Source organism: Monodon monoceros, unplaced genomic scaffold (genome assembly GCF_005190385.1).
Source record: "Monodon monoceros isolate NGI ecotype Baffin Bay Population unplaced genomic scaffold, NGI_Narwhal_1 Super_Scaffold_19, whole genome shotgun sequence".
Taxonomy (NCBI): domain Eukaryota; kingdom Metazoa; phylum Chordata; class Mammalia; order Artiodactyla; family Monodontidae; genus Monodon; species Monodon monoceros.
Window position 1 is genome coordinate 29,325,629 of NW_021703775.1, and position 18,221 is coordinate 29,343,849.

Sequence of the window (18,221 nt, forward strand, 5' to 3'; positions counted from 1 at the left end):
TATTTACCCAAGAGAAATGGACATCTATGTCTACAAAAGACTTGCTCAAGGATGTTCATCGTCACCACTTTATTCAGAATAGCTAATAACTGTGAAAGACCCAAATGTCCATCAACAGAGGAATGGAAAAACAAATTGCTGTATGTCCATTCAATGGAATACTATTCAGCAGCAAAAAGGAACTGAAGATAAGGCTCAATCTCAAAAGCGTTATGTTAGGTGAAGAAGCCAAACCCCCCAAAAAAGTACATAGGAATGGTTTATAAATTCTAGAAAGGGAAAGTGTAATCTGTCGTGATAGAAAGCGGATCAGTGGTTGCCTGGGGTCTGGAGTGGGGAGACAGGGAGGGAATGGGCGGGGATTGACTGGGAAAGGGCAAGGTTTGTTAAAACACATCAAGGTGTTTACATCTAAGATCTGCGCACTTATCTGTTATGTTAATTATATTAAATATTTTTTCACTTTTTTTCAGCAGAGATTGGCACAACATTGTAAATACTTCAATTTTAAAAAATAAATACATAAGAGGGACGGAGGGAGGTAGAGGGGAAAATGCAGTCTCCGCGCTTACACTGCCGGCGGAGGTGGGCGAACCAGGTGAAGGAGGCCGAGAGGTGGGCGGGGACTCCGGGTGGGGGGGCCAGGGAGCGCGGGCAGAAGCTAGCCGCCGTACATGCAGTTGCTCATCTCGGACGCTAGGCGGCGGCGTGGGCCCGGAAAGGGCTCGCCGCGGTGACCCGGGAAGAGGCGGCGAGGGGGAGGGCTCGTGCCCGGGAGTCCATGTGGGCGCCGGCGCGGCAAGGAGCAGCGCCGTGTCGCCATGGCGGAGCTGCAGCAGCTCCGGGTGCAGGAGGCGGTGGACTCTATGGTGAAGAGTCTGGAGAGAGAGAACATCCGGAAGATGCAGGTAGCGGGTCGGGGGCCGAGCCGGGGGGAGCCAAGGCGGTCCGGGATTCCTGGCCCCTTCCCGCAGCCGTCGCACGATCCCCAGTGCCACTGCCTCCCTCCCCGCAGACCCGGGTCGGGGTGTCCCTGGGGTCGTCGCGGCGTCCTCCAAAGCTCGGCTCACCCTCAGACAGAACTTCTGGAGCTTCGGCTGAGCGGATGAAATCTGTGCTCTCTCGCCATGCGCAATGCCGTCTGCCCCCAAGGCCAGGCCGGGGGAGGGGGTGTCCCCGGGGCAGGGTTAAGAAGCCCCTGGTGTAAGATGTTCAGCCTCCCCGACCTTCCCCACTTGCGCGGCCCCTTCTGCAGGTGAGCAGCCAGAGGCCCGGAAAGAGCACAGCCAGGATGAAAGACCGGAAAGGGGACTGCGCTCGGCCTCCTCAATGGCCAGGTCATGCCCGGTTCTGTTGCACCGAACCTGGCACCACACGGCGCTGGCTTATGTGCTCTTCCGCTTTCATCTCCTAAATGTTTTGTGGCTGCTGGTCCTGCTTCCCTAACCGGATTGTGGGTTTCCCTTGTAAAGGTGCCCCTGGAGTCAGTGGACCAGTTGCTCCCTGGTGGAATGTAGGTTACTAGATTGCTGACCTCTGAACCCTGTGGTTTAGGCACCAGGTTTTCAGAGCTTGGCTTCATCTGACCCTCCACCACCTTCCCTGTCCACCCAGCCTTCGATTCAACAAGTGCCAATGAGCTAGCGGCAAGGAGGCTGTGAAACACTATGCTAGGCACCGAGGATAATGTTCCTGTTCGTGGTTTTAAGGTCCTGATGTCTATTCTAAGGAGAGGTGCGGGTATGATGCTTCTCCTAGCCTCTGTTGCACTCCGTGGTCATCTCTGTCCCGGAGGCTTTACTACCTAACCTCCCTCTGCCCTCCCCCCACAGGGCCTCATGTTCCGGTGCAGCGCCGGCTGTTGTGAGGACAGCCAGGCGTCCATGCAGCAAGTGCACCAGTGCATTGAGCGCTGCCATGCACCTCTGGCTCAAGCCCAGGCCCTGGTGACCAGCGAGTTGGAGAAGTTCCAGGTGAGGAATTCCAAACAGATGACCCTAGCCCTTGATGTTGCTCTCTTGCAGATGACAAGCATTTGTTCAAAACTCTTAGCTTTAGTGTCTTGGTTCTGTGTTAACATTTGTGACAGTCCTATGGCCAACTACTCTTTACACAGTTTCAAATTTTGGAAAAAGTCCAGGAGCTTGAGTGCTGTAAAAATTTCCCATAGAAACAATGTAAAAGGGAGTTAACCAAGGGAGTTCATGACCAAGAGCCTTATGTTTTTTTCCCCCATAAATATCAAATACATATGTATACTGTACAGTATAAAGCTTTCTAAAACATATTAATTCACTCTTACAACAGCAGAATCCCCAGGAAAGTGGAATGGGCCAGTCTTTAAAGCGTACAGATTAGAACAAGATCCTGCCGTCATTTTGTGGATATTCCCACCCAGAATGCTCCTACTTGCTACACCCAGGGGGCAGCTCCTGTGTCACTAAAAAGCAGCCATTTATATGAAGAATTATTATTGTTGACTCACCGATGCCTGACTCACAAGCCTCTTTGAGGTCACTAAGAGCCTCCCTACAGTATCCCTCTCTGGAGCAAAGGGTATCCACAACTTCCTTTTACTCCCTTCCTCTGGAGATACTTTCCTGGAACTTGGGGAAGCAGGGCCCACCTCTGAACCAGTTTTCATAGCCTGGGATTCTGTTCAAATGGAAAAATTATATCTAATGTGGTACATTTTTACATTCTATATAAAATTCTTCAAAATTACTAACACTATAAAAGAATAACTTCTCCAAGATCATGGAACTTCAGGGGGTTTCTTTGTGTTTGATACCTTATTTTACAGATAGGGTCTTTCAAAATTTGATTCTTGAATTACTGTACAACTTTCTTCTTCCATTCACTTTTTTTTTTTCTTTCATAATTGAGATTTTATTGGTTGTTTTGAGGATCAATACACAGACATTTCAATTTGTACACAATTCTCAACATACATACCAAAAACCTAAAACATCATGTAGTCGTGATTCTTTTCTGAACAGTTATTCCAGTGACTTTCCAGCTTAACGTTTGGGGGCAAATTTTCCTTCACAGGATATCAAGTACCAATATCTTAAAATATTGATATGCTGTTACATCGTAAGTCCCACTAATTCACAATTTAATATCACATACACTACATACTCAAATTGTCAGTCGTTCACAGCACATTAACAGTTACTAGAAGAACTGGACTACCACGACCAAAGATGTTACAGAGTGCACAAAATTCTGCCCACGAGAGCCAAGATCAAGGGGTGAGTGGTTTGCTTTAGGAAACAATTCTACCAAAAACAACGTGGGAAGAGAAGTAATTTAAAGTGTTTAAGACATGAAATGCACAAGTGACTCCAAACTGCCATTTGGTATGCTTTGTATTATAGGATAGAAAAGCTACCCTCCATCTGTGGAATGTTAAGCTGACACCCAAGGCAATCAAAGCCTCCCATATTCAATATCCCACTATTTTCTGGTTGTACCAAAAAATAAACAACCAGCAAATGATTTCACCTCTGAAAAAAAAGCATTTACACTTAAAAAATGGGATGAGGTGGGATTCCTTCCTTTTTAAAAATGTTTCTAGAGCTACTAAAAAACCTGCATTTACAAAAGAGTTGATAAAAATATTCCTCTGGATTGTACAAGAAGGGAAACAGGGACCCCTGATAGGACCAGGTGTGTGATATTAATCAGACTTGGCTTCTTTCTTTCCTGCTTCATCAGAAGCTGGGCTCTCCTCATTTTTAGTTTCTCCATTTTCTGCAGGTAAGTCTTCTTTAGCCTCTTGGTGAGCCACTTCAGCCTGTTTTCCCTTTGCTCCCCTTTTCCCTTTTGTTTGCACTTTTTTCTCGGAAGATTTATCCTTTCCTGCCGCCTTTTTTGGCTTCGTTTCCACTTTTGCAGGAGCCGGTTTAGCTGACTACCTCGCCGATCTCCTCTTGGGCTCCTCCTTCGCCGCCCCCTCGGAGGAGCTGACCTTACTCTTAGGCATCGTCGCGGCGGGGCTCCGAGAGCCTTCGCGAAGCTGGGCTGCCTGGCCGCTGCCTCTTCTCCCTCCGCCCGAGCTGCTGGGACCCCTTCCATTCACTTTTCACTCCTCCAATCAGACTTACTTTTCCACTGTGCCAGAACCACTCTTGCCACTCCCTTCCATGGGAGTGGTCATTTCTCATTCTTCATCTTACTCAACCTACCTGCATCATTGACACAGTGGATTACTCCCCCCCTCCTTAAAAATCTGTACTCAGTTGGCCACCAGGATAGGATGACTCACTCTCCTGGTTTTCCACCTCTCTCCCTTTACTGTTTTTTTCCCTCTCCAACCTCTGAAGAGCACTGGAGTGCCCAGGGCTGTCCTTGGATCTTTTTTCTTTTCAATCTAGTTCTCTAGTCTCATAGCAAATATCATCTATATGCTGACAACACCTACATTCATATATTTAGACCAGCTTTACTCCTGATCTCCAGATTCATGTATCCAACTGTTTCCCCCAACATCTCCACTTATTTATTTTGTTTGTCTCTCTCCCCTCACTGGAATATCAGTTCAATGAAGGCAAGAATTTTATCTGTTTTACTCATTGCTGTATTCCCCAACATTAGAAGAGTCCCTAGCACATAGTAGATGCTCAATAAATATTCGTTGAATTGAGTATTTTTCTGTAGCAAGTACAGACCTTATAAAATCAAGGTGTTTGAAAGTCTGTAGTTGAGTAACATTAGCCTCTAGTTCCTTCTCACCTCCGGGAAGGGGCTTCTGTACAATTTATTCTATTATTCACCTGCTTTCTAGTGATGCTTTCCCTGGGCCCTCGTGGTGCCACCCTCTGTTTCAATCAGGACAATCCTGGTTAATTGCACGATAGTGTCACTTTAACTGATCAAGATAACCCACGTAATATGTAGAAAAATACGTAGCACAGAGCCTGGCACGTGACAAGCATTTGGCAAATAAAGGCCAGCCTTTCAGTTCCTCTACCCTTTTCCCTCTTGCCGCAGGACCGCCTGGCCCGGTGCACTATGCATTGCAACGACAAAGCCAAAGATTCAATTGATGCGGGGAGTAAAGAGCTTCAGGTGAAGCGGCAGCTGGAGAGTTGCGTGACCACGTGTGTGGATGACCACATGAACCTCATCCCAACCATGACCAAGAAGATGAAGGAGTCTCTCTCATCCATTGGGAAATAGATGTCTGCTATTGGCCATCGGGGCTGAAGGCAGGAGTCCATTTAAAAAGAGAAATGGGGATTTGGGTTTTCTAAGGAAAGTTTATGAATGAGGAAATTAAGGATGGCAGCAAGTTTAAGGCCTATGTCACTTGCCTCTGGACACTGGTTCCTTTGTGTTTGAAACCTAGAAAGTGAAAAAACCTGGTGCTAAAATTAGGGTCAGAGATAGCACAGGAGAGTTTTTGTGATCCTGAATTTCACGTGGCAAGTGCTTATCCTGGCAACAGGGAGTCTCCCTTGTACCAAACCACAGCCCTCCAAGGTACCAGATTCTCTTAGTACACAGATACCAACAGGCTGGCAGGTTCATCTGACCTGCTTATGAGCTGGTGGAGTGTGAGGAGAGGTGTTTCTGTTTGTTGCCAACCTCCTGTTTACCAGAAGGATCACTACAACGTTTCCCACAAACTGGAAATAAAACAAAATCCATGAGGTCACTAATTTAGAAGGGGAAAGGGGGCTTCTAGGGATTTGTTTTGCGTGGTTTTGTTTTATATACAAGGGTATGAAGCTACTTTAAGATGTAGAGTTGGGAGAGGTAGTTTCGATAAAAACTTTGAAAGGGTCCTTGCGGATATTCATTTCTGGCCGTCAGGATGTGGATGAGCATTTCTTAAAATTCTCACACATGACATCTTTCAGCCTGGAGACCCTGCAAAAATATAAGAAGCACTATCACACTGGTAGGGGAAGCAGACCTTCCCTCTGACTGGCAGCCATGATGAGCCCTGAGGCTGTCAGCAGCAGAGTCAGCCGAGTGACAAGACAATCTTGCAGTGACACTCACCCTTGAAGGGAAAGGGGATTTTGATTGTGCTATATGCTAGTATTCAAGAATGAACAGTGAAAGAGGAATTGTTAGCTGCTTAATTAAGAGAGTTATGAAGTACTGGCTTTGGAAAAATCTGGTTTTCATAAAACAAAATAGAATGAAAGCCTACACCCAGTATTGCTTACTTTGCCCCCTGTGATAACAGAGCTCTGTTGAAACAATCCCTTGGCAACACGAAGGTCAAAGGAGAAAAAGTAAGCAACTCGGGCAAGCTGTGACTCCTTTAGAGCAAAAACCGGGACAGCCCTCCGTTACCAAATACTACTTTTGCGACATGCATTGTTCTTGCCCCAGTTCTGGCACCTTATCGTTTTATTAAGGACCTTGTGTTTTTACCAACTTATTACTTGAAATGATAATATAGCCTGTCTGTTTGCTGTTTCAAGACTGTGATATATTTTCCTAGTGGTTTGGTTTTAAAAATACATAAGACTTAATTTTTCTTCCACTATTGTGTTTCTTTCCTTATATCTGGCCAGTGAATATATAACTTTGTCAGGATGCTTCTCTTTGTAATGTGTGAAATAAATTTAAGAGGTCCAGGGGAGTGAAAATTAGCTATATGTTATGGTTCGGATGCTTGTAAATGGGAAGAACTTTGAGGGCATGCTAGGGCACTACAAACTGAAGTCTGTTAATGTAAAAAGACAGAAACTATAAGGCTGAAAAAGAAATTCAATATCCACATCAGGTCTCTAGCTTCAACTAAACACAACAAAAAATGGAAAAGACAGGCAGTTATGACCCCTCTAGAGAAAATGCAATGCCTGGGATTTTGAGTACCAAGAGAGTACAAAATAGATGATGAATTTAAGTCTTTACTATCACTGGTATTTAAATAGAGTCATTCCTGAACATGAGGAATGAACTGAATCTTGTAGAACCATCCCCTACTTAAAATCACTAATGCTTTTCTATTTTGGCCTAAGTCTTCTATAATCCCAATTGTATCTGATTCGTAAATGTAGATGCACTTATTTTGGATAACTTAACTAGGAACAAGTCAGAGACCACTGTTTACACCTACACTCTTGACTTGAAAACACCTTGTATTAGAGATCATTTGTGTTCGTATTAGAGATCATTTGTGTGCTGCACTTCACGTTTTATACAGAGAGACAATGTACGTTAAGTGGGGTTTTGGAGGCATTGTTAACAAGCATTGCAGGACCGACCATAGTGAATACACTTCTGGGCTCTAGATTCAAAGTCTTGGAAATTGAGGCCCAATCACCCTCTCTTATGGTGCAGAGGTCACTCACTAACTGAGCTGTTACCAGAACCCTAGACTTAGCATGACATTCTCCTGTGGGAGTATAGGCAAACCTCTGAGATACTGCAGGTTCTGTTGGAGACCACCACAGTGAAGCAAATGTCTCAATAAAGCAAGTCACACATGAATTATTTGGTATGATCACAGATCACCATAACAAATGCGATGAAAAAGTTTGAAATACTGTAAGAATTACCAAAATGACACAGAGACACCAAGCGAACAAATGCTGTTGGAAAAAGAAACAATGGCACCAAGAGATTTGTTAGACTCAGGGTTGCCACAAACCTTCCTTCTGTTTAAAATAAAAACAAAAACGCTGTATCTGCAAAGCACAACAAAGGGCAGCGCAATACATGGACATATCCCCACACATGCAAAGAAATATTAGGGGCCCACTCCTCTAGAGCTTATTTTCATTTGGTACATATGAATAAGATACATGTTGCAACCCACAAAGACACGGCATTAACCAGGTTCCTTCCGAAGCTAGAGGCGCACCCCGATTTTACAGACGGGAAAGAACGGGGCTCCCGAAGGTCCCATCCCTCCGTCCTGGCCAATCGCTGGCGGCGCAACCGGAAGCTTGGGACTGATCGACACTCTCAGGCCTTCCCTAAGTATCGCGAGGTGAAACGGGAAAGCGGCCGACAATCAATTGGCTAACGGGATGAGTGACGTCAGACGCAAAGCGCCGGGCCTACTGCCGGAGTGAGAGGGAAGACTCGAGTTCTGTTGGGAGGCGTCTTTGAGCTCCTCGAGTAGGCATCATGAGCAAAGCTCACCCTCCCGAGTTGAAGAAGTAAGTATGTGTGAGGGCCGTGCCCAAATGGCAGCTTATTTGTGTGCCTAGGGTTCCTTAGGTCCTCCGCCATTCCCGAGAGTGCGCCTGGCGTGCGTCTTCTGGTCCGTGGCCGACGAGAGGCGGGCCGGTGTCCCGCGCTTCGGGGCCTAAGACCCGCTCAGACGTAGCATTTCGGCCCGGTTGGCAAGGTTACCAGAGGCAGCAAGGCGCCTCCGCCCGCCGAGTTGCATCCCAGGCCCGAGCTCCAGGCCCCGTCTCCCGCACGCTCTCGCTCGTTACTTGAACATCTCGAATGCTACCCTTTGTTGAACATCTTGAGTAGCATCGTGTTCTAGATAAGGTGGCTGTAGAGTAATTCTGTAAGGAACTAAGGAGACGGGTGGAATGGAAGTGTTTGACAGTATATGAGGAATCAAAAGCCGCCTTAATCTTAGAGTGTGTTTGTAGCTGTTTCTTTGAGCTTTAACTTAGAAATCACATTCCTTTTTCTTGTTCTCTTGTTCTTAGGTTAAACTTGAGTGTCGTGTGATATCTTGCTCTGTTAACAGAGCTGTGTGAGAATATTCATATTTTCTAATTAGAGAAGGCTAGGTTGTTTGGGGGGGCGGGGGTGGGGTTTGAACCCAGTAAAGTCAACTCAAAGAAGGATATTCCTACTTTAGATAAGGCCCATTTTAAAGTTTTAGCGTCCTCAAACACTCTTGGTTGAACTTAGCATGGGCCATGTTTCCTAAGTAACTTCTCTGTCTTGTTTAGTTGGATAGCACAAAGGATGGAAAATTGGTCCAAGGATCAGTTTGTGAGGCAGCCAGCCATCTGGTCTGCCATGTGTACAGTTCATTTATTATCAGCCCCATAAAGAAGTCAGGCTTAAGGAAAAGTTCATATTTAATGATTTTACACTTAAGTGCACATTTGTATTGAAGCCATCTTTTGTGCAAAAACTCGTGTGTATTTTAGTTGGATCTGTTATAAATTTAAGACAATTATTAAATAAGCCTAACATTAAGAAAAACAATTATTGCTGTGAAAATACTTATCCAATTATCCTTTTATTGGTGAGCTGGTAAAATCTTATGTGTCCTCTGGCTTCATCAGGAACTGGTGAAATGGTAATTATTTTTTAACAGAAGGACCATTCTCTATTTGTAAGGTTTCCTTTTTGATTCTTAAGACATTATTTGAGAATTTCAGAGGATGAAACTAGTTTTAATACCTTTCTCTTCTTATCTCTAGATGTCATGAATTGTGAAATCCTGGCAGGTCTGCCTCCAAAATGACTTAATTTTTTTCTTCCTTTAATTTCTCACAAATAACCATCTTTTACACTTTTATACCATCCTCCTGGTTTAGCATAACTCAGTGGTTCTTAACTGAGGGGATGGGAGTCTGGTTCTATCAGCATCTAGTAGGAAGAGGCCAGGGTTGCTGCTAAAACTTTCTACAATGCACTGGATATCATGCAACAACAGAATTATCGGGCCCCAGATTTCAGTATGCTGAGGTTGAGATACCCTGGCCTAACCAAATTCTTAGTCCTGCTCTTAAAAGTCAATGCCAGGAACTTCCGTGGTGGCGCAGTGGTTAAGAATCCGCCTGCCAATGCAGAGGACACAGGTTCGAGCCCTCGCCCGGGAAGATCCCACATGCCCGGGGCAACTAAGCCTATGTGCCACAACTGCTGAAGCCCACGTGCCTAGAGCCTGTGCTCCACAACAAGAGAAGCCACTGCAATGAGAAGCCCCTGCACCGCAACGAAGAGTAGGCCTCACTGACCCCAACTAGAGAGAGAGCCCGCTCACAGCAACAAAGACCCAATACAGCCATAAATAATTAATTAATTAATTTAAAAAAAAAATAAAGTCAATGCCAGAGTAGTCTTTTTTTTTTTCTTCCAGTTTTTTTTAGATATAATTGACATACAGCACTGTGTAAGTTTAAGGTGTATAGCATAATGATTTGGCTTACACGTGCCACAGTAGTCTTGCCATTGGCTGGTTCTGCTGCAATAACTTATTGCTGTATACATAACAAAGTCCAGATTTCTTGACCCAGCATTCAAGCTCCTCCATCAGAAATCCAGGCACCAAATATTACACACAATAACATTTGAGTGCTGTGTTCTCTAGCCAAACTGAACCATTTGATTTTGCTCAAACTTTTTCACTGCTGTGACTCTGGAAATTTTACTTAACCTTTCTGAGCCTCAGTTCCCCATCTGTTAAATGCTGATACTTATTATTAATTTGTATGTATGTAATTTATAAAAGCCATCATAGGATTAAATAAGCTCATGTGTGTTATATTTGTTTTATGTAACATATCCTATTAAAATAGATTACTTTCTATATCATACTATATCTTTTTATTTGTAAAAACCTATCTTCTTACACCTTCTGTCAGCCCCTTTCTCTTATTTATCTTTGAATTCTCCCATGATTTATATTAAAATTGAATGAAATTTCATATTTTTTAGCCTATAACTGGAAGAGGTAAAAACTGGTTTGACTACATGTCTTCATATTCTCATACTACCCTGCTGAGATGGAATTTTCTTGTTTAATTCAGATTATTTAAAACTTCAAAATATGCATTTATTTTGCTAAAGCGTAATTATGTGTTGAAGACTATCCTGAACACTTAAGATTGATGTTTAATATTAAATAAAACAGCGCTACGTATTGTCTCAAATATAAAATAAAATAAAATACCTATTGGATTGGGTATAGTTTGATTACCTTCTGGTTTCTTCACAACTTTGTTTGGTTTTGGAAATAACTAAAAATATAACCAAATCTTTGTTTTTCTGTTATGGTTGTAAAATCCTGTCATTGAAAGTTAGGTCAGTATTGAACAACAAGAATGGTTTGTAATTCACATCAGTATAAAGATGCAATTTAATGTACATTAATATATTGTAAATCCATTCCATTTTTGTTTATCTTCCCTTCCCAAATCACATTGCTCGGTTAGTATGAGTACTAACTGAGGTAGCCCATCACTCTCTCATCCTTTACCACAGTACAGTTTTTACTCTTTTAAATTTCATTATTCCTATTGTGTATATTTTAACAGATTATCCTGACTATACCTACTTTTGTGCTTACTTGTGCTTAAATTTTTTTAATTAGATACATAATCTTTACCCCTTTTGCTTTTTCAGATTTATGGACAAGAAGTTATCATGTAAGTCTTTTTGGTTTTTTATTTTTGGGCCTTTTTTTTTTTAATATTAAATTCCTTTTTACATGTGCCTTGGTGGTATATAATGTTTGAAGGAGCAACATTATAAAAATTCAAAGCACACAGAACCTCTAATTCATATCCATTAATTAAGCAGGTTTATCAAAATCCTAACTAGACAGTTTTATTTACTTAATTTCTGATACTTAGGAAGTTTCACAGTACTTCAGACTCTTCATTATTTCATATAAGCCCTCTCTCACTTTGATAAAATTAACAGTATTTTCTATTTTATATTTGAAAACTTAACTTTTTTCCTTTAAACAAAGGACAGACAAGGACTAAAATCTAACCTGTACAGTACTCGAAGTATATAGGAGTTAAGACCATGGCTTTAGGGGCGAGCAGCCTTCAGTTTGAATTCCAGCTGTACCCCACAGTAACTGTATAATCTTGAACCAGTTATTTAAAAATGCTATACTTCAGTTCCTTCATAAAAAGTCAGGATAATTCTACTTCATAGGATTCTTATAAGTTTAAATGTGGAAGTAAATGTAAAATGTTTAGCCCAGTGCTTGGCATATAGTAAAGATAGTAGATTATACATCTCAAATACCTAGGTTTTATCTCACCTAGTTTTTTAAATTTATTTGGTTGCTCTGGGTCTTTAGTTGTGGCGGACGGGCTCCTTAGTTGCAGCAGGCAAACTCTTAGTTGTGGCATGCACGTGGGATCTGGTTTCCTGACCACGGATCAAACCTGGGCCCCCTACATTGGGAGCACAGAGTCTTAACCACTATGCCACCAGGGAAATCCCGATCTCACCTAATTTTTAATGAATAGTTTAGTTGATAATTAATGGTCAGTTTTATTAAAATGTCTTTTTCCCTTTACACAGTGAAATTAAATGGTGGCAGACATGTCCAAGGAATATTGAGGGGATTTGATCCCTTTATGAATCTTGTGATAGATGAATGTGTGGAGATGGCAACTAGTGGGCAACAGAACAATATTGGAATGGTGGTAAGTAAAGACACAAGATTTCTCTTAAGATTTCATTTTTCTTTTGGAATAAGCATTAACGTCCCTTCTATCAAACCCTTGGGTTAGACTGAAGTTAGGCAAATTTCAGGCAAGATTAGACATTCCATCTCCCTTTTAGTTTAATTTAATGACAGTTATTCAATTGTGATAATATCCCAGTTACCTGTAGGTTAGATCCGAATCTTACACAGAACCCACTGAGGTCCTTAGACTTGAAATGGCTGTTAGAAATCATTTTTGAGCTTTATTCTATAATAGAGACACATACTTGTTCTTTCACTAGAGCAGTAGTTCTCAATCTTAGTTGTATGTTAGAATCAAATTAGTCTGGGATGCGGCCTAGAGTTTTTTAAAGTTCCCCAGATGAAATGGTACAGATGAACTTATTTGCAAAGCAGAAATAGAGACAAAGATGTAGAGAACAAATTTATGATTACGGGGGCCGGCAGGCAGGGGTGATTTGGGAGATTGGGATTGACATAAAAAAAGCACTGTGTGTAAAATAGATAACTAATGAGAACCTACTGTATAGCACAGGGAACTCAATACTCTGTAATGGCCTCTATGGGAAAAGAATCTAAAAAGAGTGGATATATGTATATGTATAACAGATTCACTTTGCTGTACAGCAGAAACTAACCCAACATTGTAAACCAACTATACTCCAATAAAAAATTTTTTTAAAGTTCCCCAGGTGATTCTAATGTAAGGCAAAGATTAACCAGTGATTGAGAGCATTTACAGTCAGTCATTGAGGAGTTTTTTTAAAAGCAAGCAAACAAAAATTATGCCTAGAGTCCACCTCAGAGCAATTGAAACTGTATCTGTAAGGGTGCTGCTCTCTTTTTTTGTTAAAAGATATTGTGTAATTTTAACGTGTAGTGAGGGTTACTGCTTATCAAACTTTAACATGCCATGAATTCCCAGAAAATCTTGTTAAAATGCAGATCCTAATTCAATAGGTATGGGATGGAACCTGAGATTTTGCATTTCTAACAAGTGCCCATTTGATGCAGATCTGCCAGGTCACAGATCACACTTTTGGGATTTAATTGTATATATAATTAACCTAGATTTTCTGGTTTATCACACTCAAAAAGTAGTCAAGGTAAAAGTTGCAAGGGATACAATGACAGCCATTCACATGGAAGAAAACAGAAGGAAAACAGATGCTGACTTCTTAATCATAGGAGCAAACGTTTCTGCAGTCAATAGGCCGTAGTGGTATGACTACTGAAGAAGAGCTGTTGATGTTTGTCAACAAGACCCAGACTTTGAATTCCACTCTGCCCAACACAGGACAGTATACCCAGTAAGTGTTAAGTCTGAGTTACCTGGGCAAGGTGAATCAAAACAGACAGCTTAGCTTTAGCAAATCATGGAGCATGTAGACCTCTAAGAGGTGGTAAGAGTTCCTAATCATTAGCCATGATTTTGCCTCACTTTTGAAAGTTTGAGCAGTAAAAGGGTATAATTTTTTAATCACCCTTTCCAAGGCTTGTGTTATTGCTTATTTCAAGTGTATTTCCATTACTGCATTTTGAAAAGCAAATCAGTAGTCAGGGTTAGAGAAACAACTTGGAACCTCTAGCTATGAGACTCCCCGCCCACCCCCACACGTTTCATGTAAACCTGCCTTCTTTCCAGGTACAGTCTCCTTGAGCTTCTGGTTAAAAATGAATAAAAGTATGGGCAAATCATTAGCAGCAGTTTCTTATAAAACAGTTTTAAAATACCCCAAGATTTCCCCCTAGCCATTCCTTTTACAGATTAGGAAATCTTCATTCTAATAGAGGGTAGATTAGGATTTTGGTTCACATCTGAACAAATTTGCTAAAAAAGGATTCAAGAAGGAATTGACACCTAAAGTTCTTAACTTGGGAAGATAACTTTTTAGAGAATGTGTGGCACTTCTCGAAATTTTTACCAGAAGGAATTGAGCCTAGATCATGGATCTTTCTCGTAATTTTCTCCCTAAATTTTGATGGGCTTAATTTTCTTTACACGGAAATTGGTTAAAAGCAGTGTCCTCGGGCTTCCCTGGTGGCGCAGTGGTTGAGAGTCCGCCTGCCGATGCAGGGGACGCAGGTTCGTGCCCCGGTCTGGGAGGATCCCACATGCCGCGGGGTGGCTGGGCCCGTGAGCCATGGCCGCTGATCCTGCGCGTCCGGAGCCTGTGCTCCGCAAGCAAGGGGAGAGGCCGCAGCGGGGAGAGGCCCGCGTACCGCAAAAAAAAAAAAAAAAGCAGTGTCCTCCCAAGTCATTCAAATAATGAGCACCTACTTACCGTGTTAGGCAGTCTGCTCCTCCACCTATGATGGGGGTTGTGTGACTAAAAATTAAAGTCTTGTGTTAGTAGGTGCTAATTCTTGTGGCTGAGTTCACTTTGAAAATGAAATAATGATAATATATCAATTGTCTTTAAAAAAAACAGTCTAAAGAAAATGGAAGGATGGCTTTTCTAAGGAAAAGAGGGGAAAACAGTTACAGTTTTGTTTTTTCACAAGTTGTTTGGCTAAGGAGACAGTTACGTTGGCGTCATTATTCCCTTGTCCAATCAGTGACCCATTGAGGCCATTGAAATTACTTAATAGTATTAAATTAAGAATAGTATTAAGAATGTGTGTATTCTGAAGGGGGTGGGGTAATTTGTTTGGGGGATCTGTCAGGTGGATAATTACATAACAATGTCTCGACTAGCCTCTTATCTTTTGAGACATCCCCAGAGTAGTCAGTAGCATCAACTGTGTCTTATTTCCTAAAGATTCTACTCCACTCCAAGGTTCCCCTAAGAATGTAGTAAAAATTGTGTCTTTTTTTGACGCTACATATTTCAGGTGATCAGGCTTTGTGCTTCTGTAGCTCCATATTATGTTTGTATTCTTTATTAGGCAGTTGTGCCCTTGCAGGAGACTTTAAAAGCCTGAGCAACTTTGCCAAAACTTAGTATTGAAGCCCAACAAAGGAGCAATATGGAATTCGGGTTCCAGTTTGATTTGGAGAATGGGGCCTCGAGCACAGTGGGGAAAGAGGTAGAGCACTGCACAACAGAGGTGTTCACGACAAACCTTAACTGTGTATTATGTGAGAAGGCAAAGAAGTGTGTGATACCATTTTAGAAAATGTTGATGAAAGTAGTGGTTTTGTTTTTTAATGATGGCAAAAAGGAAAAGCCCACAGATCTGAAAATCTTAGTTACCTGAAATAACTTCTCTCCACCACCCTCCACGTCTAGGGAAAGTGTCAGAAAGGGACAGATTTAGGAGGGAGCTAGGAAGGAAGCCTACTTGTTTTTCATGCTTTTGTCCGTGAGATGTGATGTTCATCTGTTGCCCATAAGCCCACAGTTTAAAACTCTTGAGAACTAGGTAATCATGTTGTTTAGCTTTCTTCTTTTCCTAACTTGTACGAAGAGTAAGAGTCTGTAGTTTCCTTCAGTCCCCATTGTCATTTTCAGGGCCTTGTTCTCTTTAATGCAGCTCTTTAATTCCTTGCCACCTTCTCACCATACTCATTGCTGTTTGTCTCTGCCAGGCTCCAAGACACTTGCCCACCTGTCACGTTCCTTTCCAGTCTGTCAGCTGCGGTAATCACGTGGAGGTTCATTTGTTTACTTAACAGTACTTACTGAACCTTTTGTGTGTCTGCCACAGCTTAGGCACTGGGGATGGTGCACCAAGCAAAGTCCCCGCCTCATAGAAATGACACTGGAGTGAGGAAGATAGTAAATAACAGTGTATGTAATAAATAAAGCAAGTAGAATGAGAGGAGAAAAGAACCAGTTACAGCGATAGTAAATAATAGTGTATGTAGTAAATAAAGCAAGTAGAATGAGAGGAGAAAAGAATAAGTTACAGCTATTTTTACACCACCTGCCTACAAGCATAGCTCCACTTTGATCTTACTCAGAATGCCTCTATTTCTAATAAATCGTTCCACATCCCTCATCCCACTCCTGTCCTTTTCACCTATCCAGCTCTACTTGAACTGATCTGTGATTGCATTGCCTACAGTCCACCAGGCGCTCCTTATTTTCATAGTCCCCTTCCAGTTTGACTTATTTTTCTATCCCTCTTTACCAGCCATTACCAGCCATTTCACCTATGCTGTCATGAGTATCCTGGCTTATCTTTTATAGAATGGCTGCTATATCAGGCACTGTGCCCCTGGGGCCTTTTCTTTATAACTTTTCTTCCTGCCTCTAAGTCTCCCGCCCCACCCCCATTCTCTTATATACGCTTTTGCCAAAACATTCCCCCAGCTCTGAAACTGTCACTGGTTCATTGTTGGTTTCATGATGCTTTCCAAACACTTTTAAGATTGGTGTTTGAGGCCTTTTAAGATTAGGTTCGAACTGTCTTTGTTTACCACTTCCTTCCATAACCGTTTACTTTATTCAGATTAGATTTTTCCTTATCCCCTTACGCTTTTTCATCTCAGTTCTGTCTAGAATTTCCTATCTTCCTGTCAAAATTGTACCCAATTTTCAAGACCCAGCTAAAATGTCATCTTCAGAAATCCTACTTTTTCCAACTTTCATCCTGGTTTGTTCCCTCAGTGATCTTATACCCCTAAACTGATTGATGTATTCTACTGTACCTATTTTTCCCACTAACTTATGGATCCCTTAGGGGCAGGGATGGGCATGTTCATTTGAGTCCTGCAGTTTAAGTGAAATGGGTCATTGGAGACTGGTCTCAAAAAGGTACTTGTTAGCCTTCGATCTAGATGTGCATCTCATTATGAAGGGCTTAGTGGCTTCATGTCATTATTAAAAGACTGGAATTATTTTGTGTTCCTGTGACCAGGAAAAAAGCCTCACAAACTGACATTTAATAACCGAAAAACCATTAATGATTTGATAAAATCAAATCATTTTAATCATCATTGATATGTCTGTTAAATGAATTGTGTTCTTTTCAAATTCATTTTCTCTCTTAGGTAATACGAGGGAATAGTATCATCATGTTAGAAGCTTTGGAACGAGTATGAACGATGGCTGTCTTCACCAGAGAAATCAACTGCTTCCACATGTCCCCTCTCCACATTTTACTACGATGAAAATTGGGTCGTGTACATTTTCTTACTGAACTGTTTTGTTAAATAAACTTCTGTAATAGTCAAAAATGCTTTCTCAGCTGTTCTGAACATAGAAGATTTGCTCTTATTCTGATTTTTTTCTATCATGACCTGTTCCTGGTTGTGACTGATTTGTTCACGGGTGTTGTTTTTTGTTTTTTCTGTTTTTTGGGGGGTTTTTTTGGCCATGCTGGGTCTTCGTAGTTGCGTGCCGGCTTTCTCTAGTTGCAGTGAGCGGGGGCTATTCTTTGTTGCGGTGCACGGGCTTCTCATTATGGTGGCTTCTCTCGTTGCAGAGCACAGGCTCTAGACGCTCGGGCTTCAGCAGTTGTGGCGCACGGGCTTAGCTCTACAGCATGTGAGATCTTCCTGGACCAGGGATCAAACCCCCGTCCCCTGCATTAGCAGGCGGATGCTCATCCACTAGAAGTCCCTGAGGTTTTTAATGCATTAAAATACAAGAATCTTATTAAATATGAAACATTGGCAATGATGCCCATTTTCTGTATCTTTTACCACTGAACAGAGATAAAGAAGCTGCAAGCCTGAGTGGGTTTCTTCTGAAACATTAACTGGAATTTTCAAAGTTCTTGCCATAACTTTGACAAACTCTTACTTTTTCACATACGTTTACATACCAAGTACGGTTTTGCTCAAACAACACAGGTTTGAATTGAGCAGGCCCACTTCTATACAGATTTTTTTCCAAAATAATTTTGGATTATTAGTAAATAATTTACTAATACTACAGTGCTACACCATCCATGGTGGTTTGAATCC

General features: G+C 41.9%; 2 protein-coding genes and 1 pseudogene across 2 annotated transcripts; 2 read left to right on the forward strand and 1 right to left on the reverse strand.

Moving 5' to 3' along the window:
• The first annotated feature begins 778 nt into the window (after positions 1 to 778).
• On the forward strand, positions 779 to 6,411 carry FAM136A (family with sequence similarity 136 member A). Its single transcript, XM_029231387.1, has 3 exons — positions 779 to 908; positions 1,833 to 1,973; positions 4,996 to 6,411. The coding sequence occupies exons 1-3, from the start codon at positions 822 to 824 to the stop codon at positions 5,182 to 5,184; spliced, it is 417 nt and encodes a 138-aa protein (XP_029087220.1). The 5' UTR covers positions 779 to 821; the 3' UTR covers positions 5,185 to 6,411.
• Positions 3,653 to 4,186, reverse strand: LOC114900331 (annotated as a pseudogene).
• A 1,601-nt stretch (positions 6,412 to 8,012) lies between the features above and the next one.
• On the forward strand, positions 8,013 to 17,489 carry SNRPG (small nuclear ribonucleoprotein polypeptide G). Its single transcript, XM_029231402.1, has 4 exons — positions 8,013 to 8,132; positions 11,299 to 11,321; positions 12,217 to 12,341; positions 17,304 to 17,489. Exons 1-4 carry the CDS (start codon positions 8,101 to 8,103, stop codon positions 17,352 to 17,354), a joined length of 231 nt encoding a protein of 76 aa, XP_029087235.1. The 5' UTR covers positions 8,013 to 8,100; the 3' UTR covers positions 17,355 to 17,489.
• Positions 17,490 to 18,221: the final 732 nt, after the last annotated feature.

Bases quoted from the DNA above. Each gene is read 5' to 3' on its own strand.
- FAM136A (XM_029231387.1), top strand. From the start codon at position 822: ATGGCGGAGCTGCAGCAGCTCCGGGTGCAGGAGGCGGTGGACTCTATG. The intron at 909-1,832 runs GTAGCGGGTCGG...CTCCCCCCACAG, and splicing joins AGAACATCCGGAAGATGCAG to GGCCTCATGTTCCGGTGCAG. The intron at 1,974-4,995 runs GTGAGGAATTCC...CTCTTGCCGCAG, and splicing joins GCGAGTTGGAGAAGTTCCAG to GACCGCCTGGCCCGGTGCAC.
- SNRPG (XM_029231402.1), top strand. From the start codon at position 8,101: ATGAGCAAAGCTCACCCTCCCGAGTTGAAGAA. The intron at 11,322-12,216 runs GTAAGTCTTTTT...CCCTTTACACAG, and splicing joins TATGGACAAGAAGTTATCAT to TGAAATTAAATGGTGGCAGA. The intron at 12,342-17,303 runs GTAAGTAAAGAC...TTTCTCTCTTAG, and splicing joins AGAACAATATTGGAATGGTG to GTAATACGAGGGAATAGTAT.